The sequence below is a fragment of the Quercus suber genome, unplaced genomic scaffold (assembly GCF_002906115.3).
Source record: "Quercus suber isolate HL8 unplaced genomic scaffold, Cork oak 2.0 scaffold_96, whole genome shotgun sequence".
NCBI lineage: Eukaryota > Viridiplantae > Streptophyta > Magnoliopsida > Fagales > Fagaceae > Quercus > Quercus suber.
In genome coordinates, this window is record NW_027069561.1 from 928,133 (window position 1) to 956,114 (window position 27,982).

Consider the following 27,982-nt stretch of genomic DNA (forward strand, 5'->3'; position numbering starts at 1 on the left):
GTAAAGTTGAAGAAAAATTTATAACTTCATTCTCAAAAAAGATGTAAAAGTTGGGACTTATTAGTTGGACCTAACCTACCTCGTATTTATAACAAAATTAGGTAATCTAATATTTCTAATAAAAATATATATAGTAGTATTAGGTAAGAAATTGATTAATGATTATTGAAACTTGGACCCCAAAACATAGTAAAGATGCAATAAGTCCCACCTTTTAAGGCAGGCAGTCATATAAACATTGGAAATTTGATTTGATGATATAGATAGTTACTACTTACCACTTTCTTTTCTCTTTTACCATTTCCTTTTTTTTTTTTTTTTTTTCTTTTTTTCAGCACGAGAATCTTAAAAATAAAAATTCTAAAAATTTCTAAACGTTCTCCCAAAATTCCCATTCCCAACGAAAGAATCAAAAGAAAATTCCACTCGTTTTTGTCCACTTTCCACAGTGTGAGACAGAAAGAGACACAGAGACTGATTATAGACTTTCGAAAGATAGAAAATTAGAAAGCGAGGAGGAAGACCAGAGCGGAGAGAAAGGAAAGGAAAGGAAAGGAGAGAAGAAATGGTCACGTACGTGAATGCCTTGCTGTACGGAGTGGGCGGAATAGTGGTGGCCGGGATGGCATTGCTGGTGGCGTTTCAGGAAAAGCTAGTCTACGTGCCGGTGCTACCTGGTCTCACCAAGTCCTACCAGATCACGCCGGCTCGCCTCCGCCTCACCTACGAGGACGTCTTTTTCCACGCCTCCGACGGCGTCCGCCTCCACTCCTGGTTCATCAAGCTCTTCCCCGACTGCCGAGGTCACCGTTCTCTCTCTCTCTCATTCATTTGCTGTTGGTGTTTGTTTCAGAGTCTTAGGGTTTGGTTGTTGTTGTTGTTGCGATATATCACATATACATACATATAGGAGTTGCTTCCCTTCGATTCGAGTTCTCCGGCTCGAATTGGAGCATTCGGCTTTTGTTTATTTATTTTGGAATGTTTAGGTTTGGTGGAACTTTGAATTTCCTGCAAGTGAGTTTTTTCGAAGAGTTAGGTCGCTGTTTCACTGAATTAGGGTTTTGTTGTTGTTAGGTTATAGGAATTTAGTGTTTAGAGTCGTTGAATTCGAGTTGGAGTGTGTTAGGTTTTTGTTGTTTTAGCTTTTTAGGGTTTGGGTTTAATGGTTGTACCTTTACTTAACTGTGGAAGATGAGAATTGATGAGTGCAAATGGGAATCCCTTTACTTACAAGCTTGTCTTAATTTTTAGACTAGGCGGAATTTTGAATTTTCGCATTTCATTCCAAGTGAGTTTTTCGAATTTGAAATGATTTTGTTATATATATATATATATATCGTTGAAGAGTCTGAATTAGGGTTTTGTTGTTGTTGTTGTTGTTGTTAGGTTATAGGAATTTAGTGTTTAGATTCGTTGAATTCGAGTTCTTGAGCTGGAATTGGAGTCTTCAGCTTCTTCTTCTTTTTTCCCCCTTTAATTTTTATGTGTAGTGAATTTTGGATTTTGAAATTCAGTCAAACTGAGACTTTTGAATTTGAAGGAATTCAAGATGATTTCTTCTTCTCTTAATAATTAGGTTGTCGCAGTGTGTTAGGGTTTCATTGTTATAGGTTATAGGAGTTCAGTATTCACTGTGCAGGTTTCATCTCATTGTATTGGATTCGACTTTTCAAGCTAGAATTGGAGTATTCCTATTTTATTTTATTTTTAGTAATTGTTTAATGTTGAATTTTGGATTTCAATATTGTTGAAGAGAAATTTGGAGGAATTTGACATTTTTTTTTTTTTGGTTGATGTGGAATTGAATTTTAGAATTCGAATCTCGTTGAAGTGAGAATTTCAAAATTAAAGGAATTTGACTGAATTTGTGTCCAGATTTCGGGCGATTAAATGCAGTTGGTTAATAGGATTGGTTGGAATGATTGGATTCTATTTTTGTTGTGATAGCTTTAGGGCTAGGGTTTAATGGTTTTACCTTTAACTGTGGAAGATGAGAATTGATGAGTGCAAATGGAAAACCCTTTACTTACAAGCTTGTCTTACTTTTTTCTTTTAGAATTTGATTGAGGCAGAGGGACTTCTGAAATTATGTGTGGATTTGAAGTGTGAAGTTCAGAAGTGATGTTTACTTGAGTTTGGATGAGGCTTTTGTAAAATGAGCTTGTTTCTATGGTTTTTACTTACGGGGAGATGTGTGTTGCGCTATTATTGTTGCACTCTGTGTCAGCTTTTTCCTTGTCATTTAAAAAAAAAAAAATACAAAAGAAAAAAAAAAAAGAGGGAAAAAACACTGGGTACTGGGGGAAACATCCAGAAATGATTGGAACATCAAAATTATGGATTACTGGTGTAGCATATAGTAATCATGACCTGAAATATTGGTGTTAATTGTAGAATCCATTATAGACAGCTGTATTCTATGATAATTATGCTTTTCAAGGCTTCTGAGTTAGTGCTTTTTGTTTTTCAGGTCCAACCATTTTATTCTTCCAAGAAAATGCAGGAAGTATCCTAATAGTCATAATCATGGCTACTAAATAGTGCCTTTAGGGAGATTTACATCAGATTGCATATGTTATTTTATATCTCTCAATTGGTACTTTGTCCTGGTTTTATTTTATTTTAGACTAGGTTCAGTTACTTCTAATGTTCCTTGACTATCGCCTCAGATATTGCCCATCGTCTCGAAATGGTCCGCATAATGATACAGAGGTTGAATTGCAACGTTTTTATGCTTTCATATCGAGGGTATGTGCTGTGTTATTTCATGAGTAGCTGAAACTGGAATAGTGTCTGTGCCATTTGTTTGACTGAATTAACACTAATGCTTCATTTATCAACACAGTTATGGAGCTAGTGATGGATATCCTTCCCAGCCTGGAATCACAAGGGATGCTCAGGTTTGATTTTTGGTCAAGATATCTTCTTCTTCTTCTCTTTTTAACTTCCAAATTCACCCACTTAGATTTTATCATTGTTCTCATATGGCATGGCTTTCTTTCATTTGGTTAGGCTGCATTGGATCATCTTTCTCAGAGGACTGACATTGACACATCTAGAATTATTGTTTTTGGAAGGTCACTTGGGGGTGCAGTTGGAGCTGTGCTTACCAAAAACAATCCTGACAAGGTATTTTTGCAGTGAAATGGTGAACTGGGAATCATGTTGCTAGCTCCAAATAGGCAAATATTATAACATAATGTCTTTGTTGTGTCTAATAAGTTGATGCCATATTACTTATATATAAAAAAGGAAATATTGTTGGTGATATATTTATGTAGTTAGAATGAGTTCAATCATTGTAGAACATATGGATATAATTGCCAATCTGGTTGTTTATTTCTATTGGGATTGCCAAACTTTATTTTATGCTTACTCTTATGTCATTCTAAGTTTCCCTTGCCTTTTGGTTGCTCAAGTAGCTTTATTATGTCTCTTGTCTGTGGATATAGTAAACTTGATGATCTTCTCAAACTGGTGTGCGTGAGAGAGAGAGAGAGAGAGAGAGAGAGAGAGAGAGAGAGAGAGAGAGTGAGTGAGAAGGGATCTACACAAACCAGTCTCTTCATCATGATTTTTTTGGCTATCACCTTCATAATGTATATCATCACATTAATATTAGATATATTCTCACTAAATTCTCGATCCCTGATTACTTTGTCCAATTCCTTGTGATATTTGCAGCTTGTTGCAATAAAATTTCTGTTCCAATTGCCACATCTCCTTTTCTCTTTTGTGGACATTTTTGGGCACATTATTTTTCTGGCCTGACTCTGTGTTGCAGGTTGCTGCATTAATACTGGAGAACACTTTCACGTCTATTCTTGACATGGCTGGAGTTTTATTGCCCTTCCTGAAGTGGTTCATTGGAAAAAATTCAAAAGGTCCTAAAATTCTTAATTTTCTTGTACGATCTCCATGGAGTACAATTGATGTCGTTGGCCAGGTAAGGATATGTCTTGGTAGAATCTCCTGTTTTGCATAGCTAACTTTTATGTAATGTGTTGCACATACATAAAGGACTAGAATAGTATGTCATTGATTTGGTTGTCACCTACGTAAGTTTTTTGTTTTTTTGTTTCACCCTTATGAATGTGAACTATCATGATATATGATTGAGCATGCACAGTACTTGATCCTAAGCGAAGTTTATCCTTGATTGTGTTTTTATTCTAAGCAGGCATTATTTCAAGATTGAATAATGCAGTTCAAATATTTCAGGACATTTTTAAATATTTTCAATGCATGCACCAATGAAAATTTCTCCAAATTGCCCAATCTGAAATTTAATGCCTGTTAGATTCTGGCATCAAGAAATATTTCCAAATTTCATGCACAACATCTGGAAAAATGACTATGTTCTGTGCTGCTCTTTGTGCCTTTCTTTCCCTCTATCCTTGCCCTAGTTTTTCTTCTCTTTCTGGTTTACAAGTTTATGTGTCGGTCTATAATTCACCTTTCGTAACTGTAGATTAAGCAGCCAATCCTTTTTCTTTCTGGATTGCAAGATGAGATGGTCCCCCCAGTCCACATGCAGATGCTCTATGCTAAAGCAGCTGCTCATAACAGGCGATGCCTCTTTGTGGATTTTCCTAGTGGAATGCATATGGATACTTGGCTAGCTGGTGGTGATCATTACTGGAGAACAATTCAACAATTCCTTGAGCAATATGTTCCAGAGAAAAAGGAAAATGGATCATCTGGCAATAACAATGGTAAAGTTTATGCCATAAGATCTCCTGAATTTCTACTGTCTTGAACCTTGCCTCTTCCCTTCCATAAAATAAGAGAGAGAGAGAGAGAGAGGAGCAAAGAGGGAAAATCAGAGAATTGCATGTTATTTGATTAATTGTTTGTGGCCTCTGATTTAGATTCTTCTTGCAAGCTCTGTTAAGTGCGTTGCATGACCTGGGATATATCATGTATTTTGTCCAGTAGGCTGGAGTAATACAGTTCAGTTGAGTTCTAAAACTCTTAATGGTTTGACCACGCACAAGCTAGCATATTTGTTTAGTTGTTTTCTTTAATTGCACAAGCTTTATAACATGGTATATGTCATGCGTTGATGGCCAATTTAAGGGTTTGCTATCTTGTTGTGTCCTGACACCTGAGCATCGTCATCATGTTTACCAGTGTTCCACTCGATATAGTTAAACCTTAAGAGTGGAAATTCTCTTGTCTTAAAACTTAGACCACATTTTGTAGTAATTTATTCTCCTGGATTTCTGTCGTAATAAACTGTTCAGTTTCGTTTAATCTATAGCTACTTCATAAGTTTTTGATGTCTTATAAGTGAGAAATCATTAAGCCCCTCCAACCTCTGCATTTTGATTACTTTTTGTGATCATTGTTTTGGTCACAAACACCAACACTTGCACTCGCACTTAATTGTTTTTGCACTTCTTCATAGTTGTTTTATTCTGCTTCCAGATTCTAAGGCGAGCTGATTGGCTGGCATGCTGACTTTTGAGATGTTATCGATTGGTTCACCCAAGGATTCAAAATATTTCTACATTTTTTTTTTTTTTTGAAGTTGCAGCAATCGATAGCTCTCTGTGAGGACTAGCTGCTGCCAAGACCTGCTGCAACCACCCAGGTGTTCCTCAAGGAGATTTTTTTGTAGGTTTTAAGAACTTAAGAAGAGGTAGAAGAAATGTGAATGCCCTTTGGTATACTGTGCGACTTTGACATAAACATTAAATACCTAATTAGTACTGACTGATTCTCATTGTATGAGAAATAAGAAGTTGCTGTCAGTGCAAATATATATCCTGAGTTGATGTGCTAGACTGTTGTATTCTAGACTGTTAAATCTCTTGTTCTATGATATACTCATGTTGCTCTGGCAATTGTCAGTTTGACTTGCGGAGTCCTTAGAAGTTAGAAGTGTTTCATCTATAATAATTACCTTCATTGCTAAATGCACTAGTTCTTTAGTCCTCCTGCTAGTGATGTTAGCCAGTAAGTTGACATAGAGGTCCCATGTCTCTACGAGCAGCCTTCGTTCAAGACTTTGAGCTTCAATTATGAGATGGGCCTATTGTGCTTGTAATCATACCGTAACAAGATTCTTTATTGGAAGTCCTGATCCCTGAGATTGCACTAGATTGGAAGAGTGAGGGTACAGCACCTTCATCTACTGCTATGTTGAACACAGTTATTATTAACTAGAGAGAATTTTAGAACTGAGTAGCTCTCTCTCTCTCTTTCTCTCTCTCTCGCGTTTTATTAAGTGGGTGTATGGCTGGTGGACAAATTTGGGAGTTTCATTGATGATAAAAAGAAGAGGCTGACGTTGCATGGACAGGCATTGTTAACGAAAGCAATGAAAGAAGGCATTGTGGCCATTCAATTGTATTGGACCATGGAAAAAGTGTTTAGTCACCTTGTGGCACCTCCATTTCGTCATATGGTATCTGCTGGGACCGACTTCCCTTGATGTACGCTCAATTCTGGGCTTCCGAGCCCCTCAACCAATGCATCATTAATTAAAAAAAAAATGGCTTTGTTTCTCTTCCATGTGACGATGCTATAGAGATGAGCTAGCTCGTGGGTACAAAACCTTTCACATTTCATCTTGAAATTTGCTTGAGAGAGTTTTTTTATGTAATTAATTGTGATTGTAACATGAATAAAGTGGTTGAATTTATGTAAAAGTATTGTTGTTCTATTTGTAACTTTGGGAGAGGCTTCTGTCTAGTGGCTAGTTTTCACTGGACATGCTAGGATCTAGACACATGTTAGCATCTAAATATGTCTAATAGAACTGACCATTGGACACAAGCTCAACCTTATAACTTTTCACCTGAACAAATAAGAAATGTAATGAAAAAAATTTGTATCTCCAATTGAGATAGAATTAATTCACATGTCATGAGTGTTTACTAGTGGTAGTTGTTTTTGTTTTTGGATAAATAGAATGTTGGGTAGATAATTACCTTGAAGAGTTTTCTTGAATAATTAATATAACATATAAAAACACATTTTAACCCAAAGAGCTTAAACCTAATGAATAAGTGCTCAATTATATTATATTATCTACTTATTCTTTTCATCTCAATATGAAACTTCACTCATACATGTATAACTAACATAGAAATACTTACATACTAAATATGATTTCCTCATAGATTGAATTCATGCATTTTCCCATGCTCCCTTAGGACTTGGAAGAGACCGTATTTTGTGTGTCTGGTCTAATTCTTATGGAGCATGGCTCTTACAAGCTTCAAAGTCCCAACAAAATCATTTTTCTACATAAGGAGACATTAAGACCATGTTTAGTTTGGAGTTTACTCATGACCCATCACTCAAATCTCCTCCCTCAAATGGCCTAAGCTTGCCCAAATGGTGCAGAGTTACTGGTATTTACTATTTAGTACTTACTACCAGTGGGCCAAATGTGTAAAAGTCCATTCGGCAATTCTCATCTTGAAGGCTATATATATGTATGTATATGTGCGAGTAACGCTGTCCTCCTCTAGGATCGATGTTCTTCAAAAATCAAAACAAGCGGTGGTGCTCGCTCCGGGTCCGGTGGTCCAAAACAGAGGTTTGATCAGAATACTAATACAATCACTACCGGAGCTGAAGAATATTTGTTTCTGTTCGGGTTGCAACGACATGTCAGCAGCACAGGTGTGCGCTACGGATCTGGACCCCACGACTTCCCACCCCCAACGACCCACGAGGCGATCTATTAATAGCCGTCCGATCCAACAAACGCTCCCTTGGATCGCACTCAAATCTAGTTGATGGAGACACGACACAAAGTACGTAGTACCACCACCTCCGGTTTTCAAAAACTAAACCAACACCTGCATCGCACGTTAGCATTGCCTACGTCCCACAATCTCTGTCTTCCTCTCCACCCGACCGGACCTCTCTCTTCACGCAAAATCCAATTTCAAATTTCCATTTAAATCCGCTTCTCATAATATATATAATATATAAATTAAAAATTAAAAAAAAAAACCCACACACAATCATCCGGCCATAAACAAACTCCACGTCAGACTAAGCTATAAAAAAAAATTATGTTTTATTTTTTATTTTTTCCCTCCTCCCTTTAAAGACATCCTAAATTCCCAATCTATCTTTTCGTTCTGTTCAATTTGTAAGAAAGAAAATATGTTTAGTTCGTTTTTTGTTTCTCAAACTCAAAGCCTTCCTATCGCATCGTATCGCATCTCTCCATAAATCCCTTGAAGACTCTCCTATTTCCCATTCTGTTCCTCCTCTTCTTCTTCTTCTTTTTTTTCTTCAATCTTTGTTTTTATAAATTTAAATTTTTTAGATTTCTAGTTTCGAAAGCGAGCTCTGGAAGAGTACGGAAATGGACGGTGGAGGACAGTACAACCCTCGCACAGTGGAAGAGGTTTTCAGAGACTTCAAAGGCCGTAGAGCTGGCATGGTCAAAGCCCTCACTACCGGTCTCTCTCTCTCTCTCTCTCTCTCTCTCTAATTTTCTCTTTTCTCTTTTCAATTTTTATTAATTTTTTTTGAGATTTTATTTGTAATGGGCTCTGAATTTTTTTTTTTTTTTTTTTTTGGTTGGGTGTGATTTTCGCAGACGTTGAAGAATTTTATCAGCAGTGTGATCCCGGTTAGGGTTTCTATCTTCGCTTTGTTATGGTTTCTTCTTTTGTAATGATTCTTACATCTTGTTGCTTCAGATTTGTATTTGCATATTGTGTGTGTGTGTTTAAAACGTAAACCGATAGTAAATTAGTGATTTTCCTTTACTGGTTAGTAAAAGCGTTTTAAAGTTAGTTTTACTGATGGGGTAGAAGGTTGGGTCTATTTTAGCCTTGAGTTAATTAATAATTACTATTTTTTTTTAATTAAAAATTTTACTTATTAAAAAAAATAATAATAATTACTGTTTTTTTTTTTTTTTTTCTCTTTCCTTTATTTATATATATATATATATATATATATATGAATTAAGAAAATCAAGTTTCAAAGTATTTAACAATATTATGGGGCCAAAGGTCTTGTAGCTGAATTGGCACCTCCCCATGCACAAAGTGCTTGGGGTCTAGGAAGAAAGGGTTCGAGCTGCGGGGTTAGCAGCATGTTGTAATTATTTCTCAAAAAAAAAAAAAAACAATATTGTGGGTAAATATAAATATAATACAACAAAGTAAGTATTATATGTAGTTCTTAATATATATAAAGATTTTAAATGAAATTGTAAAGTATCCACGCATTGCGCAGAACATCATCTAGTATTATTTAATTTATTTTAAATGAAAATTAGAGAGATAGACTTGAGTAGTAAAATAAATAATAAAAAAATAATATTTGAATGAAGTAGTAAAAACATAGGTTATTTGATGATGAGTGTATTGTAAAATGAGATGTTAAAATAGATGAAACCGTTTTTTGAGTTGTTAAAAGCTAAATTTTGTAAAACCTTTGATGTGAATGCTAGGTACTTGGGTTCTACTCCAAATTCTTCTTAAAATGACTTATACCGTTCAGACTTTTAAGTCATTTAGACAATCTTACTTAAACTTCCAAAATTCAAAAAAATTTACAATTTTCTATCTAGTTTATATCTATATCTAAAAGTTGACGCGTAACATTTATTGTTATTACACTTTTGTTTAGTCACATTATCATCCACCTATTTTCAACACTCTCTTATTTTTATTTTTATTTTTCTTATTAATTTTTCAATTTATTGTTACACGGTCTTCAACCTTTCCCCATCTCTTTTACCATTCATCTATCCACTATTATTTACTTTAATATCACTCTTTCTCTATCATTTTATCTTCCTTTATTGTTCATTTTATTCATTTCTTTATTGTTGGTTTTATTCATTTATTCATGAGCTTAGTATTGGTTTTTTTTTTTTTTTGGTTTGGGGGGGTGGGGGGCGCGTGTGTTGTGGAAAGGAAGATGTTGTCGAAATTTGAAGCTGGGAAGAAGATTGGTGAGGATTCAAGTAATAGGAAGTTAAATGAGATTGAAGCTATAAGCAAAGCCCTATACCTAGACAAAAATCCAACTAGGAGTTCAATTCCTAAGGTCAATACTTGGTCCAAATTGATTGGAAAAGCCTACTTATCCGATCCCAATTAGAAGCTTAAACAAGGTGAAGATGACTTGTCACGCAAGGAGAAGTCGTCCATTTGGAATTGGAGGCCTTTTCCCATATCCGAAACCGTAGGTTTAAGTGTTACTTTTCTCTCCTTGTCCATTTAGTTGAAGGGTTGCCCTTAGATTTCACTGGTAGTAGTCTTCGTGTGCATTGGAAGAGGCGAGATGGGATCTTGGTGACTCGTCCGGCAAAGGTTCTGCAAGGCATGGTGGAGTTCGAACTTTGAAGAGAAATTGAATCTTACATGCTTAGTTTATGGTAGTCAGAGTGGACCACACTATTCGGCAAAGTATGCGGCGAAATATTTTTTTTGATAGAAGCTCCAACATGTCCACTCCATATGCTTGGTATTAAATACATGAAAAATTGTAGTTCAATTGGTATATGCACAAATTAAACAGAAAATCCAGAGTAAATTTTAAGCAGATGACAAACAAAAGAAATAAAAAATAAAAAATTTACTCTATCATTTCGGTTTAAGGATGCCTTCAAAGAGGTGCATTTACAATCAACAGAGATACATTACAAGATTGGCGTAAATAGCCCATCCCAAATGATATTTTCAACCAAAACTGTCTCTAAAAACTAAAAAATACAGAGTCTATGCTATCTTACACTTGAAAGGGACAAGACTGGATCTAAATAAACTTGATCAAAGACTTGACATAAACACTAAATAGTGTAAGGGTCATATTTTTTATGTAATTGACATATCTTGCAACAAAATGCACTTTGCTTGTAATTAGGTAGTATCTAAGTGGTTTCAAGGTTGAGTTATCAAGTGATATTTTGAAGAAATGAAGAGTACTCAAGTTACCATGTAGAAAAGGCAAACCAGAAGATCTCGATACCTAGCTCGACATCTCTTGATCTATAAAGATTTAATGAATGAGAATACCTGCCTCAGTATCTCTCGACCTATCGAGCCATACAGATTTCGTATGTTCAAATTTGTTTTTGGCCCATGATGACCAAAGTCTTTTAGGGTTTCATGCCTAAGATTTCGAGAGACATAAAAGACATATTTTATAGCCGTCATCAAAAGAGAAGACTAACACAAAGACATGCACTGTACTACACACTCTTGTGAAGTTGCTATGGCTCTAATGCATCTTAGGGTTTTGTACCAAGCTGCTTTCAGATCGACAGGCATGGATTAATGAATTTTGCACCCAACAACAACTCTTCAGTTACTGGAGTTAGTCACATACTAGGATTTTTGCAATAGTGTTAGTCACATACCGGAATCCGTACAATGGAAGAAGTCTTCGGCAAGATCAAATTTAATTGGGGATTAGAGTAAATGTTCAACAATAGGTTGATATTTTGAGATAGGCCAGATAGTGGTAAGATTCCTTATACTTGTAATTGCTTCTTCTTGATTAGTGGAATCTTGAGAATGGTGACCTGAAATTCACTTGGTGAGAGTTTTTGTCTCGTGAAGGTTTTTCCCTATTTGTTAACTAATTACTGTGTCAAATTTACTTTACACTACACTTTAGATTATTTGATGATTTATTTGTGCTTACAGGTTATTTGCATGGAATTTGATCTAATTAATCAAATCAGGTAATTGAATTAATTAACTGGGTCAATTTATAACCCAAACAAATAGTACAACCAATCAAGAGAGATCACAAAAATGGTGTATTTAGCCCATCTCAACTAAAACAATCCGGATAAAAAATGACTTACTTCAGGCAATTACCAGAAAAGGACTTGGGCTTTATCAGCAACAAAACTTGCCTAAAGACTAGTTCCACACCCATACTACAAATAGCATTCCACTGATTACTAACAATCTGGGATATCAGCAACGCTAAAACAAGAAGAGCAGAGTTGGCTATCAGTATAAAAATTGGGAGGATTTCCTTTTATTACAATCTTCACCTCACACTTCTTCTTGGTCATCATCAATTTCAGCATTAGGTACTGCTAACTCTTTCTCCTTAATATAACCATACTTTCTGAGAACCCATAAATTCATACGAATAATATTGCCTATGAACACAACACTAATTAGCGCCAACCAGGTTAAGACTGATATCTCAGTAACATCACGCAGCATGCCTTGCACTTTATCTGGGGACATGTGACGTAGAGAGATAAAATAAGTTACCACTTGTGCAGTGATGGCAATCCACAAAATTACCATTTGAATCCACATCCATCTCCGACGTTTTATTGGTAAGCCACTGACAAGTAGAAGAATTATGCTTAGAGATGCGAGGAAAGCAATTGTGTTGAAAATCATGAACTGACCATACTCAAGTGAATCAGTGTATGCCATGACTGCTGTTCCAGCAACGTGAGGGTTTTTCACAGGGTTCCCAGTATCATCAACTGTGAGGTCATCTTGCCACACACCTCCTGGTGGGGTTATTCCAGCTTGGAAGGCCACAGTTGCAATAAGAGATGCCACCACCATCAATGCACTTCTCTTCCTACCAAGCCAATCAGTATGTTGATGCTTCACTACTGGCCTCTCTGAACCACTCTCTTTCGTGGTTAGTGTTGAGGTTAGAGATTTAGTTATTCGAGGAACTTTTGTTGGAGCCCATTCTTGCAAAATCGGACGTATATCTTTTGCACTTAAAGCCCCAGCACCTCGAAGAAATTCCTCAATGTCCATGTCCCTCAAATCTCTGGGACTCTGTATTAGAATGTCAAAAGCTGTAGAGCCATTTGAATTCAGTGCATTCACATCAACACTAGTCTTGGCAATCAAAAATTTTATGGTCTGCAAAATTCATATATACCCTTTTTGTAAATGAAATGCAATTAACCATACTAGTTAAAATCATTACTTCGATAAGATAAGTCTAAAGCATACTCAATTCTTCAGCCTAAAAAGGAAGAGGCAGGACTGCCTATTTACAATTACACAATTAAAGAAAAATACAAATAGTATGATTTCTAGCATATGTTAAATTAACAGTAGTTTGAAAATGCCAGAAACCCAAGAATTTCAATAATGTGAGATTTTTAATCTTGTGAATATGAGCTCTAGTACAAGCTGCTAAGTTCTTTTCTTTCTTACTTTTGTGATTAAAAATGGTGGGTGCAAAAAGCTGCTAAGTTTAACATTGTAATTGTAAAGGTAAAGAATCGGAAATTCCACATACAACAGATTAACTACAATTAATTATTCTCTTAACATTTCCTTAAACCAAAAACATTCTTTTCATTATTTTACTCAACATTAGCTATCTTATTGCTGAAAATTTGGTCACACATTAATGCAACACATTCCCTTAATCCCACATTCCATATCCTCACTCCTAGACAAAGATTAAGCCTGAAATTTAATAGTCCAAAATTATATAATCAAAATCAAATTACATCAAATGACCAATCTTTTTATATCCATGCTATTATGCATAAAAACTTTAGCTGAGAAAGCATACCCCAATCAATCCAATTACACCAAATAATCATTAACAAATTAAGTATAGAAAACATACCTCAATCTGCTTTTTGGACACAGCAATATGCAAAATAGTATTCCCATCACAATCCTTCAAATTCACCAATTCATCATCTTTCCCAATTGCTTCAACCAAAACTTTCAACCCCTCCAACCTATTATGCCCCACACACAAGTGCAGCACCGTTTCAGCTCGGTCCGTGAGCACCCGGGTGGACTCAGCGTTGACTCGTACCAACTCACTCACCACCTTAACTCGGCCCTTGACAGCTGCCACGTGTAGTGGGGTCCTTCCTTCCTGGTTCCTCACCATGCAAAGATCAGGATCCACCAACAACAGCTCTTTGACTATCTCCATGTACCCTTTTGCTGATGCAAGGTGCAACGGGGAGAATCCGTGTGAGTCGAACTCGGAGGCCAACTCGGGCTTAAGACTCAGTAACTCCTTGACGAAACCCAAGTGGCCCAACATGGAAGATATGTGGAGAGGAGTCTCTGATACGCAAGAAACAATGGTTCTGTCAAGAAGGAGAGGGTCTTCTAAGAGTAACTCTTTGAGGGTCGCAATGTTTCCTTCCATTGCTGCCTCTGAGAGCCTTTTCTCCATCTCTCTCTTCTTCTTTTTCCTCTCTATGTGGAAAGTTTTTAGCTTTCGTGTCAGTCTGAGATTTCTTTAAGTTCGGGGACTTTTGAGTTTATTTGATTTGTGAATGTGAGCTGTGTTGGCTATTGGGGTGTTGCTGGTGGAAGCCAATGAAAGAAGACAGCAGCCGAGAGACTTGACTGGAAAGTTGGAGAGCAAACATTGTGGAAATGTTCAATGCTTGAGTTCAAAGGTTTGGAAATGGAAGTCTCTGGCTTTTACCAAAGAAAAACAAGACGGAAGTTCGCTGGACCCAACTATATATATAAAGGAAAAATAAAATAGATTTTCTTAACATTATTTGATTTTCTTAACATTATTTGATTTTCTTTCGAGCATTCACACTCCAGAGCTATTTTAGTAGTCAAAAGTCAAAACACTATAAAAACTCACTAGTGCCAAAAGTTAAATTTTTTAACGCCTAAATTGCCTCTTTGACAGCGTCCGCATCAGGTGTGTGAAATGTCAAATTTTTGACATTTGGCACACTAAACATAATATTCATGCTTTATGAGGTGTTTCAAATCTTAAAATTTTTTATTATTTGTTTATTCAAATGCTACCGTGTTGGTTTCAAAGGCTTCAGTATTGGTTTTTTTTAATATTTGTATATATTATTTTAATATATAGAATTGAAGAAGAGAATATGTAATGTACACTAAATGTAAAAAGATGTGTTAAAATAATAAAGTAGTCTTTTTGATGTGTCAAAATAGTTTTTTTATTTTTTTTATTTTTTATTTTTTATTATTTTGCAACTCCTTATGAGAATGCTCAAGCTAAATGGTAAATCCAAAAAATATCATTTAAATCAAAATGAGAGAGAGAGACTTGAGTGATAAAAAATAGTAAAAAAAAATAAAACAAAAATATTTAAATGAAGTGGTAAAAAAATAGAGTATTTGATGTTGGATGCATTGTAAAGTGAAATGTTAAAGTAGATAAAACACTAAATGTTTTAGAACCTTTGATCTCAATGCTAGGTGTGCGTACCCAACTTCTACTTAATGGGCTTAGAATTGGGCTTACAACTTATTTGAATGATGGGTTTAAAATTTCCTTCTAAGTGTAGTTCTTTACCAAGTATCCTAATTACACCTCTCAACTCTCAAGAACTTCCATTCTCCTCTTTTTAAGTTCCTCCCTTCAGATAGTATGCTCTCTCTTTTTCTCACTCTCTATTTCTTACCTCGCATCAACCACCCATTCTTTTTGCTCCTTTCTTCTATTTATAGCTTAAGGTTGGTGGGGGTGCCCATGATTAGCTTCTAGTCTCACTTGTGTGGATGGGGTCTAATTTGATTATTTTTGACAAGGAATATGCTTCATTGGAAACAGTGGTAATGGCATTGGAACTCATCCTTGCCTTTGAAAGATTGCTCTACAGCGATACTCCCTAAGGCAATACTGAGTTGCCGAGGGCATAGGCTGTTCCGAGCAAACATATCCCTGATCAAGTCATAGTTGACTGGTATGGGCTTGTCTATCATGCGTTCAAAACGAAATGGGCTTACTATGAGGCTTGAGCCCAATATTGATCCTAGAGAATGTTCAGGCCAAGGCCCAAGGTCTGATGGGCTTGGGATCATTCCCCGTAAGATAGCCTCCCCTTGATTCGTGTCCGACTATTGGGAATGAATCAAGGACAATCCAACAGGTGCTAGAGACTCCTCGAGAAGCCCAATTGTCAGCCATTAAATGAACAAGACGGTTATTAATGCCCTCTCAAAAGGAGCGTTATGTTAGGCTGTCAAGTTTAACTGTAATCATGACCTAACGGTTCATGAACCGAGGCCATGCATGTGGGAATTACGAAAAAGAATTTAAAAATATTTTCCCACTTTCTTCTTCATTAAATGCTTTCACCCTATAAATAATTCCTCCTGACTCTTCATACTACTTTTCATTTTCTCACTCCTTCAACTTTCTCTCTACCGAACATACTCCTCCCATGCATAGATTCTCTAACCAAGATCACCAATTCCTAGAGCCCACAATAAGTTTCTTCATTCTTTCCTTCTCTTTTTCAATTTTTTTCCTCACTCTAGAGTTAAGAATGGGCTACTCACATCTCCTTACCACCAAAGCGTCCTTAGCTAATTTTAGGGCAGTCTACGATATTCTTGGGGATGTGGATGTTGCTTATTGTCATGAGGATGACATCACTCTTCAACAACACTCTAGTTCTAATGTAATGTTTTTTCCTTTGATGACCATTTTAGACGGAGGGATTAGATTTTCCGTGGACCCTTTCATACTTAGTACCCTTAGGTTTTACAGTTTATGCCTTGATCAACTTCCCCCTAATTTTTACCAAGTCATAAGTTGCATTAGTAGATTAAACTAAATATGTAGGCTACAACTAAACCACTATGACGTAAACTTTATGTATAGTTTATGTGGTAATATTAGGTTTGACTACTACCTAAAGGATAGGGATGTAGGGGTACGGCTTATATCATGTCTTCTCGATTCTAACAGAAATTCGGCGAGAGAGTATGTTCGGGTGAGCAGCAATTGGCTTGCCGACGAGCTTACCTGCCCAACTTCGCCACATGATGTTGGTCGATACCAAGCACTTTTAACTCTGCTTTCAATTTAGTGTTTTACCCGTGCTTATTTTGTTAAAACAGTTATTAACTAGTTTTTATATTATTTAAGTGCAAAAAGCAAAAGGTTTAAACCGGACATCAGAGTTGTGCACGTGAGAGATTTAAATTTTGTGCTCCAGTCAAAGATATTTGTGAATTCTGACCAACAACTCCGGGCATCCCATCTCATACTTGGTTGCAGTTTAGTCTACTCCACTTGGCAGCCTTTCAAACAAGCTATACTGTTGGACAACCCTTTGCTGTCATACATTGACATGTAGCATCCTAATCTCCTTCCCCCTAACCTAATTGTAGGTGAAGCTCGGGACTTCGACCCCCAAATAGCTAGAGCAAAGTCACTAATACCTGTGAAGGACGCTTCAACAAATATTGTCTCCCAAAGTCATACTGTCCACAGACCTATTGAGGAACCCTAAGCCCAAGTTTAACCGGCCGAGCAAGCAACAGCCAAGTCAATAAACTCCTCAAAAACAGAAACCGACCAAGGTGAGGGCGAAATGGTGGTCAAACGAACAATGACCCTTGATCGCTTTTTGCCCCGCACACGTCCAGCTACATAACAACAACAGACCTAGGGCAAAAGTCCAACTCCCCCTCTTCCTCCTCCTGCCTGCTCCCAAAAAAGGCAACGCACAACTGACCAACCACCCAGGGGTTCGGGGGATGCTCCTTCAAAGACTCCACCTCCTCGGGCGTTAGGGGGGATTGTCGTCTGGGAACCTGCTAGTGATGCCTAGCCAGCCGCACAAGTCAAGTCTAATGTGGCATCCTCTTCTCGCCCAGAAGTAGGTTGGCAGACCATTTTTAGGCTCAAGAATGAGCCTCTTCCAGTGACGACTAACGTCAAGACCTGGGCGCAAGGTAAGGGTGGCCGGATCGCCCGGAGTCTAGCGTAGGGCCTTTAACTACTTGAGGATGTGCACTTTTTCTCAGGCAGCACTGATAGGTCTTTAGCTGCTCGGTTGCAGTGGCACACAATAGCGGTAATACATTTTACTCTTTCTTCATTTGCATAAATGTACTTGTATTTTTCCTTTTTTCTCATGTTTATTGTTATTGTGTTATCAAGCTGCATAATCGGCTTATGTGATAGATAACCAGCTGAAGGAGGCTGCTAAGGATGTTGACTGGGAGAAGGCTTTGAAGGACGATGCTGTGGCCACTACGAAAGACAAGGGCAAGGCTGCCGAGGAGAGGGCTCAGGCGTCTGAGAAGGCTCAGATACTGGCAGAGCAGAGGTTGACAAAAATGGATGTGAAGCTAGGGGGAACGAAGCTCAAATTGGCTGAAGCGGAGAGTTTGAACTTGGCATAGGTTGATGAGATTGTAGATTTGAAAGCTGCCCTTAAAGCTTGCGAAGACAAGTGGTACAACACGGGCTTTGCGGATGCCGAGAATTCCATGGAACCAATTGTCTACCGAGCACGGAGGCACAGGTTCGAGGAAGGATGGATGGCTGCTCTTCAAGCTATTGGGCCACCCGATAATTCCCCACTGAGGAATCCCGAGCAAATACCTTTTCCAAAGCCTCCTCCTCTCGTTCAGGTTTGTCATTATCCGTAACACATTCTTTACATGAGCCTAACTCCCGCTCCCCTTCTGCCACTATCTCCGCCTTCTTTAATGGCAAATCTTGTTGGACAACTTGTGGGCGGAATTCCTGTGTGAGCCCCATCCTCCCACATACAAAGCACAACTTATGTATTCCCTCATAGCAAATAGGTTGTTCAAACTTATCGATCAAAATAGACGTGGCTAGAGGTTTGTTCACATCAACTTGGACACAAAGCCTAGCAAACCTTCCTCTCATTTCAGAGGCCGTATGAGTATCCACCCTTAAGACATTACCTATCATCTTACCGATTTGGTGCAGCGCTTCAGCATGATAATATTCAATCGGTAATTCGTTCAATCTTATCCAAATGGCAATGGAAGAGACATTAGCCGTTGTCAGATGAAAGTTTGGCTCCCACGGCCTAATGAACAGAAAATGCTCACCGATAAACCATGGTCCCTTTTTCAATACTGTTTCGAAATCTTCTCTCAAGTAGAACCATGTGAGAAAGAAGCCGTTTCCTAAATTCACGCAATCTAATCTTCCTGTTGGTTTCCACAGAGACAAGAGCCTATTGTGGAGGTAGTTAAATCCAACAAACCGGCCATACACCTTTATAATGAGGGCTTTAGCCCACGGTGTGCAAATTCGTTGCTTAAGATCCTTGGAAAATCTCACTGCTAGAAGACCTTCACAAAGAGCTTCTACCTCGTCATCCGACTCCATATCATCTTCCATCAGATCTCCAAAGCTAAACACTTGCGTGAAAGCTCCTGGTATCTCACTTACCAGCTTATCTTTAAACAAGGCTACACGGTTCCAAGGGCTGTAACCTTGGCTCGGCGCCGATGGAGTGGACTCCTAACCTTCGTGAAAGCCTGCATGGTTGACATTTTTAACTTTCTTATTACTACGTGCTAATTCCTCCTGTTCTTCTCTAGAGAGAGAGAGAGAGAGAGAGAGAGAGAGAGTTCCATTGAGTAAATTGCTTTCACTTTTCAGCTCTAGGGCAGTTGAACAATTAATTATTTAATAATAATAATATTAAATCTCACTTCAATTACCTATCCTAAAAAAAAAAAAAAAAAAAACAAAACAAAAAATTATGGTCCCCAAACTTTATTACCCTTCTTTTTTCTTTTTTCTTTTTCTTTTGAAACCTAAGTTGAGTCCTTTCAAGAAAAATCTAACGCGAGGTCTAATTAAAAAAAAATTATAATTATTTTTTTAATCCTAATTCAAGTCAAAAAATTTCGGTTTTATATTATATATAAATAATAATAATGATGTGGTAAGTTTTAAAGATATGAGAATGCAATTTGTAGATCTACTATCAAGATAACATAGATTAGATTGGTGATGGATAATAGATTTAATTGCAGTTGAGTATGTCATCACCATAGAATAACCCAACCGGGATGTGTTATGTGGAACCAATGATATGAAAGAAAAAAATTTTTCTAAACCATTATATTGAACAAAAAATTACTTATTTTCATTCATTTCAAGTTATACATTTTTTTTTTTTTTTTTAAGTCAAGTCATAAATCTTTAAGCAAAATAAGTACTTTTCATTTTTATTTAACTATTCCGTGCATCGCACGGGTTGATGACTAGTAACATGATAAAATACCTGTCGCACATGAAATGAGTCATCTTAACGGTTTATTAATTGTCCTTTTTAAATAAACCTGGACGGTGGACCCTGAACATCAACCAACGTAGGGATCAGAATAGACATTAAGAAAAAGATAATACTAGTTGATGTCCAATATGCTAAATCCACACATTCCATGGGAGGCCAATTTTGACCATGTGACAGATATTTATGCTTATCCTAGCCAATATTTTCTAGCCTGAAAGTCAAACATGTGATGTTTGTTTATGGTATTGGGATTCAATCAAAACTAGTTCTAGGATTGTGGGAATAAATTATCTAAAGAGAAAGGACCAAATACTAGAGAGAGAGAAAGTTCAAATCTTTATACATTCTTAATCTTACTAGTTATTACACAAAAATTGAATCATTTAGGATTCAATGTTTCCTTACATCCTTATACAATTCTTATTAAGAAAAGAAAGCAACACTTAGAAGAGAGCTTTCAAAAGGCTCCCCCATTTGCTACTGAAGGAGACCTCTCCTTCTCAAACCAACCCCAATACTCAGGATTACAATGTGCTGGAGAGGACACCACAATTGGCCTTGGAGTAAATGGACCAGCAGACCCTTTCCAATTTGTCAAGCAATTCATCAAGACATTTCCTAGTTTCCCTTCATTGATGGCCTCATAAACTTTCTCTATATGCTCCCCTGGACTCGCCTTCTTTGCACCAGTAAGAATCTCAGTCCCCACTTCGGTCCTCACAAACCTGTAGATTGGAAAAGTCCTACATTTCTTGATCCTGTTAGCTATTGGAAAATCTCCGTTCTCAAATCTCTCCCGAGCTTTCACTACCTCTTCTCCAAGCTTTGTCTTCAATTCCTCTAGGAATATTGGTATCCTCTTGAAAATTGAGTAGCCCTTGTCATTTTCAGAATCAGCTTTAGGATCTTTAAGTGCTCTTTCTACAAGTACTTCTCGCAGTTTAGGCAAGAGAGCATAAGAGGGATTAGTGGGGTCGTCAAGATAAGAGAAAACTGGCTGGTGCTCAATAACTTGCAAGAGTTCTTTCTCACAGAAACGAGATTCAAGTAGTGATCCATCTTCAGTAGTGTAAAGGGTCTTCCTCACAACTTGGAGAACAACATGTTTCACAACTTCCCTCATGTTTTCCTCCAAATGTCTAAGATCAATTGCCTGACAAAGTGCTACCATATAAGTGGCAGACATAAGCCTTAGAATCTCAATGGCTTCTGCACTTTTTCTGGCTGAAATCAAACCCAGAGAATTCACATCTTGATTGTGTTGTTCAGCACTTTGTACATGTGTAGTTACAGGGTTTGCAAGGTACTGAAGCTCAGAGCAATATGCAGCCATGGCTATCTCTGCACCTTTGAACCCGTAGTCCAAGCTTGGATTAGGCCCACCACTTAAATTGGATGGCAAGCCATTGTTGTAGTAGTCGCATACCAATTCAGAAAATTGAGCAAACATGAGCTTCCCAATTGCTGCAACGGCAATTCTGAGATTGTCCATGGAGACACCAATTGGTGTACCTTGGAAATTCCCTCCATGGAGAGCAAGATCTCGAGCAACATCGATCAATGGGTTGTCATTCACAGAGTTGATTTCCCTTTCAATTGAATGTGTTGCCATTCGAATAACTTCAATCTGGGGACCAAGCCATTGAGGAGAGGTTCTGAGTGCATACCTGTCCTGTTTTGGCTTTGTAAGTGGGTCTTTCTCATTACGAATTTTTGCTCCTTTCATGAAGTCACTTTCATCCAGAAGGAACTCCATGATAGCAGCCGATTCAATCTGGCCAGGGTGGTGCTTGAGCTCATGTGTTAGAGGGTCTGTGAACTCAGGCTTACCAAGCATAACTTCACAAAACAACCCCGAGAGAACCTCTGAAAGTAGAGCCAAAATGTTGGCATCAAAACAAACTGTTGCAGCAACAGCTGAGCCAACAGCTGTTCCATTTACAAGAGCTAAACCTTCCTTAGCCTGAAGATCAAAAGGACCAGAAATTCCAGCTCTTGTCAGAGCTTCTATGGCTGTAATTTCTTCACCTTCAGAGGTGACCACTTTGGAATTATGCCGTCCAGTTAGTAACCCAGCAATATAAGATAATGGTACAAGATCACCCGAAGCAGTGATAGTACCCCTTAAAGGAAGTTTAGGGATCAAGTTCTTGTTCATAAGCTTGGCCATAGCTTCAAGTATCTCCCACCGGATACCAGAATAGCCTTGCATGAGCGTGTTTGTGCGAACAAGCATAGCCGCCTTCGAATAACTAGATGGAAGATTCTCTTTCCCAATTACTCCGGCATTAAGGAACCGAATAAGCTCAGTTTGAAGGTCGGTAGTTTTGTTGGTGCGCCGGTGTGATGTGGCTCCAAAGCCAGTGGTAACACCATATGTGTCTGTTCCACGGGAGATATTGTCAGCAACCCAGTTAGCACTTCTGGCCACACGATCACGAGCCACAGCTTCATCAAGGTTAACCTTCACTTCGCCACGGCGTGCAATGGCAGTGACCTGAGCAACAGTGAGTGTTGTACCTTGGATGTCAACGGTTTGCACCCCTGAAAATTGCGACACCATGCGAGAGACTTCATCAAAGTGGGTGCATTGGAGGGCCTCTGCGGCTTTCTTCCAGTGTAATGGGGTTGATATGTGAGATTTTTCCGATACACAAATGGGGTTTGCAGTGTCTTTTGGGAGAGGGAGAGCTGAAGGACGGAAATGCTCAATTGGGCGGGCAAATCCATTGGTTGCCATTGCTGGAATTGAGCAAAGATTTCAAAGGGTGAAGGAGAAAAAAATGGGAGTGGTAAAGCTATTATGCAGTGTAGTTTGTATTTGAGTTTAGAAGGGAACTAGTATCTATTTATAGTAGTGACCAAGTGAGTGGGTGGTAGCCAGTAGCCAGTAGCCAGTAGCAGTGGGAAAGGGGCTGCGCCTATGGTCAAGTCTTTGTTTGTTGAGAAAGGGTGGGTTGGTGCAGACAGAACTTGCATGGAAGCATACTCAAAAGTTTTATGTCTACTTTTTCTAGCCAGGAAAAAATGTTATTCAATGGTGCGTTTCTACACTAACACGTGGCTTTATACAAAGTACTCCAAAGAAGACTAAGTGACCTTGGAGATACAATTCACATAGTCCTGAGCAAACTTATCCTCTCTATTATTATGTGCACCAACCCAAAGGACATGTAATTCCCGGTCAAAGCTGAAATGGTTAGTTCATCTCAAGCAACACTCGGTTGTCTTTTCTTTCTTTTTATTTTTTTATTTTTTATAACTCATCTACTACTAATCTCAACCAACCCTCGGATGTCTTTTTGCTTGTGATATTATGGTGAATTCATGAATCATGCTTTGTCTGACACAACATTTGCTTCCTTGTCAAATTAATTGACAAAGACCGGGGAAAACTTCTTGGAAATCTCACACTGCTTGAGATTCTTTGTTTTTTTTTTACTTCTCAAACAAACAAAGATTCGAAACTTTTAGCCACACGTCACATTTCCCATGCTATCGTCCACCAAACTTACACAAATTCATCCAAGTGAATCCTATGAGACTCAACAAATAATCAAAATCTCAAATCTGATACACACTATATTCTATGCCAACTCCCTATGCGTAAAAAAATTATGAGTATAGGAATAAGGAAAATCTAAGTTCCCTCGCGATAAAATGGAAATAAAAGCAAAGAAATTGCCAATAAATTCTAACTCAAGTGACAACTAAGAATAAGGTGATGGAAGGTGAAGTTGTGGATTCAAGAACCAAGTGATGTGTGCCTTTGGAAAAAAGTAAAAAATTAAAAATTTGATTTTTTTGTGAGTGATTTAGAAGTATTTACAATCCGGATCCAAATCCACTGTCTGTGTACTTAAAAAATGGAACATTGATCATTTAAATCTCTCGTGGAATCAGGACATGTACACCTTGGCTAACATAAACCTCAACCGATATCGAAAGTATAGTTCAGAAAAACTAGCTTCATCTCATTGCCCTACAAAAAAAATCTAGGATTACGCCCTTTTGTGCCACAACTCTCATGCGGTAGGCTACGAGTGATAAATAAAAAGTAGTGAGTTCATATAAAAGTAACAAACAGCTAGTCATAGTCTATCACATAAAATAATTGTGAAAAATTGTGTGATAAAGAAGGACAACCTTTTAAATTAGTTATTATTAATACGATTCCAAGTCACAAAAGCATTCATAAGAGCGTTTGAGAGTTCCAACGAAAATAGGCATGGCACTGATAAAGTTATAACCTTTCGTATCACAAAAAGCTACAAAGCACGTTCTATGCTGTCACATGAAACTGAAATAATACTAGTAAAAAATTATATACGAAATAAGGCAAGGATAAATTAAAACCTACTGAACTTAAACTGGGAAAATGCTTTCTTACACAGTGGAGATATGCATCCCACTTCAGAATAAATAGTGGACAATGTTCAAAACCTGCAAACTACCAAATATTTAACAGGTTTAAATGACAAGATTCCCAAGACCAAAGTACTGAATACATATGCAGTGCTAAAATGGCACAACACAAAACCTGACCAACTAAATAGTTAGCTGAGTTCAACATAAGAGAATTACAAGGGGTGAGAATTTTTAATTTTGATGAGTAACAAGGGGTGAGAATTAACCCACCTCACTTTAATATCAAGGACGCGCTCTCTTGTTGCTGCATGAGGGGCACTTGTATTGCTTGATGTGCTCAGCCCTTGCAGGGGTGATCTTCACACATTTGCCATGGAACCATTTCTCACATATGTCACAGCATATCCAGAACTCATCTGCAGCATAGTTCTCTCCACAAGCACCGCACAAGGTCTCCCCATGCTCGTCGTCATCTTCTTCATCCACTACCTCATCCTCATCCTTTGTTGGCTTTGGAAATTTGACTGATTCAGATCCTCGCTGCTTTTATGGCCAATTAAAGCAAATACCAAAGCAGCAGAGACATAAAAATAATATATCAATTATAAAAATAAATAAAGAAAGAAAGCATTTGAGACCATATCAACTATCAAAAAAAGAACAACAAATTAATTACTAAGCCACAGATAATAACTTAACAAGAAATTAACATAAAAATTAGAAAGTATTCAATGCAAACAGGCATCACTGTTCGACAGGAACAACATGAGAGAACTTATATTAAGTAGCACCACTTATTGGAAATATTAACGAGAATTAGTGAATACATTTAGATTAACTACAGTTCATTTTAAAAATCAACTTAATTCAACTAAACCTTATTATATGACAGAGGTCAAAATTAAACCTAAAAGTGGAAACAAATCACTTAAAAGCATGTTTTGGAACAATGAGGATGAGACATGTCTCCGGTCACAAAAATTGCAAATCACAAGGGCCTATGACACGAATTCAATGAATGTCTTCATTAATTGCACAAAGACACTTTATGCAAAATTCAAACTGCATACAGGCACAAAATTAAAAGTCTCTTTTTATCACTAAATTGCTTTAACATTACAATTCATCATCCAGCCAACGATCCAGTTTACTACATCCAATCCCTCATGGAACAAAGTCACAAACAACAAAAGGCAACTAACCTAGGATCTGCATTTTAAGCATCAATATATGCACAAATAGAGTTCAGCATGAGAAAAGAAAGGTCTCAATTACGCATAACTTCTGAACAGGTTCTCATCATTATTAAATTTCCTTTTACCAGACAAGCCCTCCCCAAACAGGGGGAGGTAGCATTCACAACAGAGGTGTCAAACCCACTCAAAAGCTATTTTTAGCATCTTAAACCACAAAAATATGCTCCATCAAAGATACCATATCTAAAAAAATTTGACATCCTGCTACAGTGAACTCTCATAAATGAGAGCTCACTGTAGCAACTTGCTATTATTTTTTAATGATTTTGTGGTGGTTGGTTTTAGTGGTGATTGTTTTTTATTATTTTAATGAGTTGTTTATATTATTATAAATGAAATGGTAAAAAAATAGAAACTTTGATGTGGGATGAATTGTAAAGTGAGTTGTTAAAATTGATAAAGTAGGTTTTTTGAGTTGCTAAATGCTATATTTTTGAGATCCTTGATGTGAATGCTCCATGCCATTAACACCTATCAACAGTCAAGCATTTTCTACATTCAAAATTAACATTAGAAATACTAAGAAACATACAAAAAGAATATGTGAGCTCACATTAGCCTTGATGCATACAACAAGCTTCTTTGTCAGACACAGCAAAGGATAAAATCATAGAAGTGACAGATACAAAATGAGAAGAAAGTATATCTTTATTTTACCCCTTTTGAGCCTGACTTGGGTTTGTTGCTGCTGTGATTTGAAACTGATGACTTCTCCTTTGACTGTTTCTTTGCAGTTCCAGTTACAACTTCAAATATTGTTGGCAAATCATTTATCATAGTGAAGAGACGTTTCCTGCATCAGAAATGCATTTTAATTGGTAAATAAGAAAATATTAAGCATAACCTAAAATGTCATGCCAAACATTACTCAAAGTTTGAGGCTTCTTTTCAATGACAACACATACAAGTTAATGGTGGCTTCTAACTTTCAACTTATTAATTAATTTTCTTTTTTGTCTGAGTTCATTCCAATTGTTCCCCACACAGATTAGAAACCAACAATCAATGTCAAATGTCAACAATCAAGCGCCATTGTCTATTGTTACTAAGTCCCACAGGATTTAGGCTCTAAAAAGACACGCATGCTGCATGCACTGATTTAACAAACACAAAGCTCAACCACAAGGAATGAGAAACCTATACACACACACACACACTAGCACTTACACATAGATCATAGATGAGAAACTGAAAAATTAAAATCCAAAAGTACAAACATGTATAGCAAGCTTGCAAACACAAAAGAAATCCTTATCATGAAGGCTGATGAGGCCTTTATGTTAATGATAAATTTGTTTTATTTGATATGCTTTACACCATATTTTTCAAGTCAAACAAGGCAGAATCACATTGGAAGGGAAAAACTATTTGATAAGGGCTACAAAAATAAAATATAACATCAGAAGTTGTAAAAGGCATAGTTTAATAGAGGAAGAAGATTTATAAACAGCTGTATTGAATTTCATTGATCATCACAATTACTACATATATAAAATTTCTAGAGCTTCTGGATATACCTGTCAGCTTTATCAAAACCAAATCTGGCACCAAAATAAAATGCCACTGAAAGTAACCATGCATCGCTGTGAACAGCAACCAGAGAAAGCCAGTCCTTTTCTTGCATGCCATCTCTGGCAAAGTTGATTCCTAAAGCAGGCTCTGGGAGCTCCGGTGGCACTTCTTCAGCAGGTAAATTAACTTCCCACTGTTCATTAGGGAATCCATAAAGGCAAAGATTCTCCTTCTCTAACAGGCACCAGTCAGTCAAATACAATAGGCATCAGTAACAGTCAGTAGGTAGCCACAGCAAGTATATGAAAAGGTCATCTTTTTAATTTAGCATATTCTATATATTACTTACAATACAAAACCATAACCAAATCTAATATATCCCATATCTGTGCAAAACATGAAATTTCCATAAGAAATGTTAAGTGGGATTACAGGATGCAACTACCACATAATTTAAGATACAGTAAATGCCATGGTGCTCACTCAATGTCCTAAAAATGGTCAAGCTAGCTGAATAACTGAAAGAATTGTAGCTGCTGACCACCATGTTTTGCCAACATAGTCACCCAGAGAATTAATACACAGTTACTATTCATTCAGGCTGTTCAATACTAAGACACCAAGTCCAAATAACAAGTACATTAATCTTACATTTAATTGGAAGATAAAAGAAATGCTTAAAAATATACACATTTGAAGCCCAAAGCTAGTTTTGTCCCAGAACTCCTTTTTACATTGTACAATTTCTTCGTCAAAGCAATTGAATCTGCCATAAAGATCTTCAAATATCCAAACATCATATAAATAAAAAGGAAAAAAAAAGAAAAGAAAAAGGATAATCATCTCTCCA

At 37.2% G+C, this 27,982-nt stretch overlaps 4 protein-coding genes across 7 annotated transcripts; 1 reads left to right on the top strand and 3 right to left on the bottom strand.

Annotated features, from left to right (window-relative positions):
- The first annotated feature begins 315 nt into the window (after positions 1–315).
- On the top strand, positions 316–5,864 carry LOC112023494 (alpha/beta hydrolase domain-containing protein WAV2). Of its 3 annotated transcripts, none has more exons than XM_024056094.2 (8): positions 316–803; positions 2,474–2,509; positions 2,673–2,751; positions 2,849–2,903; positions 3,016–3,132; positions 3,788–3,949; positions 4,475–4,718; positions 5,543–5,864. In XM_024056094.2, exons 1-8 carry the CDS (start codon positions 566–568, stop codon positions 5,560–5,562), a joined length of 951 nt encoding a protein of 316 aa, XP_023911862.1. In that variant the 5' UTR covers positions 316–565; the 3' UTR covers positions 5,563–5,864. The 3 variants fall into 3 exon arrangements, with proteins under 3 accessions (XP_023911862.1, XP_023911861.1, XP_023911863.1); XM_024056093.2 differs by having other exon boundaries at positions 317–803; positions 5,537–5,864; XM_024056095.2 differs by having other exon boundaries at positions 318–803; positions 5,434–5,864.
- Positions 5,865–11,670: 5,806 nt separating this feature from the next.
- LOC112023538 (ankyrin repeat-containing protein BDA1) lies at positions 11,671–14,423 on the bottom strand. Its single transcript, XM_024056148.2, has 2 exons — positions 13,579–14,423; positions 11,671–12,854 (listed from the first exon to the last, which is right to left on the bottom strand). The coding sequence occupies exons 1-2, from the start codon at positions 14,146–14,148 to the stop codon at positions 12,006–12,008; spliced, it is 1,419 nt and encodes a 472-aa protein (XP_023911916.1). The 5' UTR covers positions 14,149–14,423; the 3' UTR covers positions 11,671–12,005.
- A 5,886-nt stretch (positions 14,424–20,309) lies between these two features.
- LOC112023493 (phenylalanine ammonia-lyase) lies at positions 20,310–23,189 on the bottom strand. Its single transcript, XM_024056092.2, has one exon. It carries the CDS (start codon positions 22,734–22,736, stop codon positions 20,454–20,456), a length of 2,283 nt encoding a protein of 760 aa, XP_023911860.1. The 5' UTR covers positions 22,737–23,189; the 3' UTR covers positions 20,310–20,453.
- A 1,152-nt stretch (positions 23,190–24,341) lies between these two features.
- LOC112023497 (PHD finger protein ALFIN-LIKE 4) lies at positions 24,342–27,946 on the bottom strand. 2 transcript variants are annotated; one of them, XM_065774675.1, is made up of 3 exons: positions 27,138–27,946; positions 26,278–26,413; positions 24,342–24,907 (listed from the first exon to the last, which is right to left on the bottom strand). In XM_065774675.1, exons 1-3 carry the CDS (start codon positions 27,242–27,244, stop codon positions 24,647–24,649), a joined length of 504 nt encoding a protein of 167 aa, XP_065630747.1. In that variant the 5' UTR covers positions 27,245–27,946; the 3' UTR covers positions 24,342–24,646. The 2 variants fall into 2 exon arrangements, with proteins under 2 accessions (XP_065630747.1, XP_065630748.1); XM_065774676.1 differs by having other exon boundaries at positions 24,342–24,904; positions 27,138–27,929.
- Positions 27,947–27,982: the final 36 nt, after the last annotated feature.

Excerpts from the sequence above, each read along its gene's own strand:
- LOC112023494 (XM_024056093.2), top strand. The coding sequence starts at position 566 with ATGGTCACGTACGTGAATGCCTTGCTGTACGGAGTGGGCGGAATAGTG. Across the intron at positions 2,904-3,015 it reads GAATCACAAGGGATGCTCAG|GCTGCATTGGATCATCTTTC; the intron begins GTTTGATTTTTG and ends TCATTTGGTTAG. Across the intron at positions 4,719-5,536 it reads ATCATCTGGCAATAACAATG|TTGCAGCAATCGATAGCTCT; the intron begins GTAAAGTTTATG and ends TTTTTTTTGAAG.
- LOC112023538 (XM_024056148.2), bottom strand. The coding sequence starts at position 14,148 with ATGGAGAAAAGGCTCTCAGAGGCAGCAATGGAAGGAAACATTGCGACC. Across the intron at positions 12,855-13,578 it reads TGTCCAAAAAGCAGATTGAG|ACCATAAAATTTTTGATTGC; the intron begins GTATGTTTTCTA and ends TGAATTTTGCAG.
- LOC112023493 (XM_024056092.2), bottom strand. The coding sequence starts at position 22,736 with ATGGCAACCAATGGATTTGCCCGCCCAATTGAGCATTTCCGTCCTTCA.
- LOC112023497 (XM_065774675.1), bottom strand. The coding sequence starts at position 27,244 with ATGCAAGAAAAGGACTGGCTTTCTCTGGTTGCTGTTCACAGCGATGCA. Across the intron at positions 26,414-27,137 it reads GGTTTTGATAAAGCTGACAG|GAAACGTCTCTTCACTATGA; the intron begins GTATATCCAGAA and ends TTTCTGATGCAG. Across the intron at positions 24,908-26,277 it reads CCAAGTCAGGCTCAAAAGGG|CAGCGAGGATCTGAATCAGT; the intron begins GTAAAATAAAGA and ends TGGCCATAAAAG.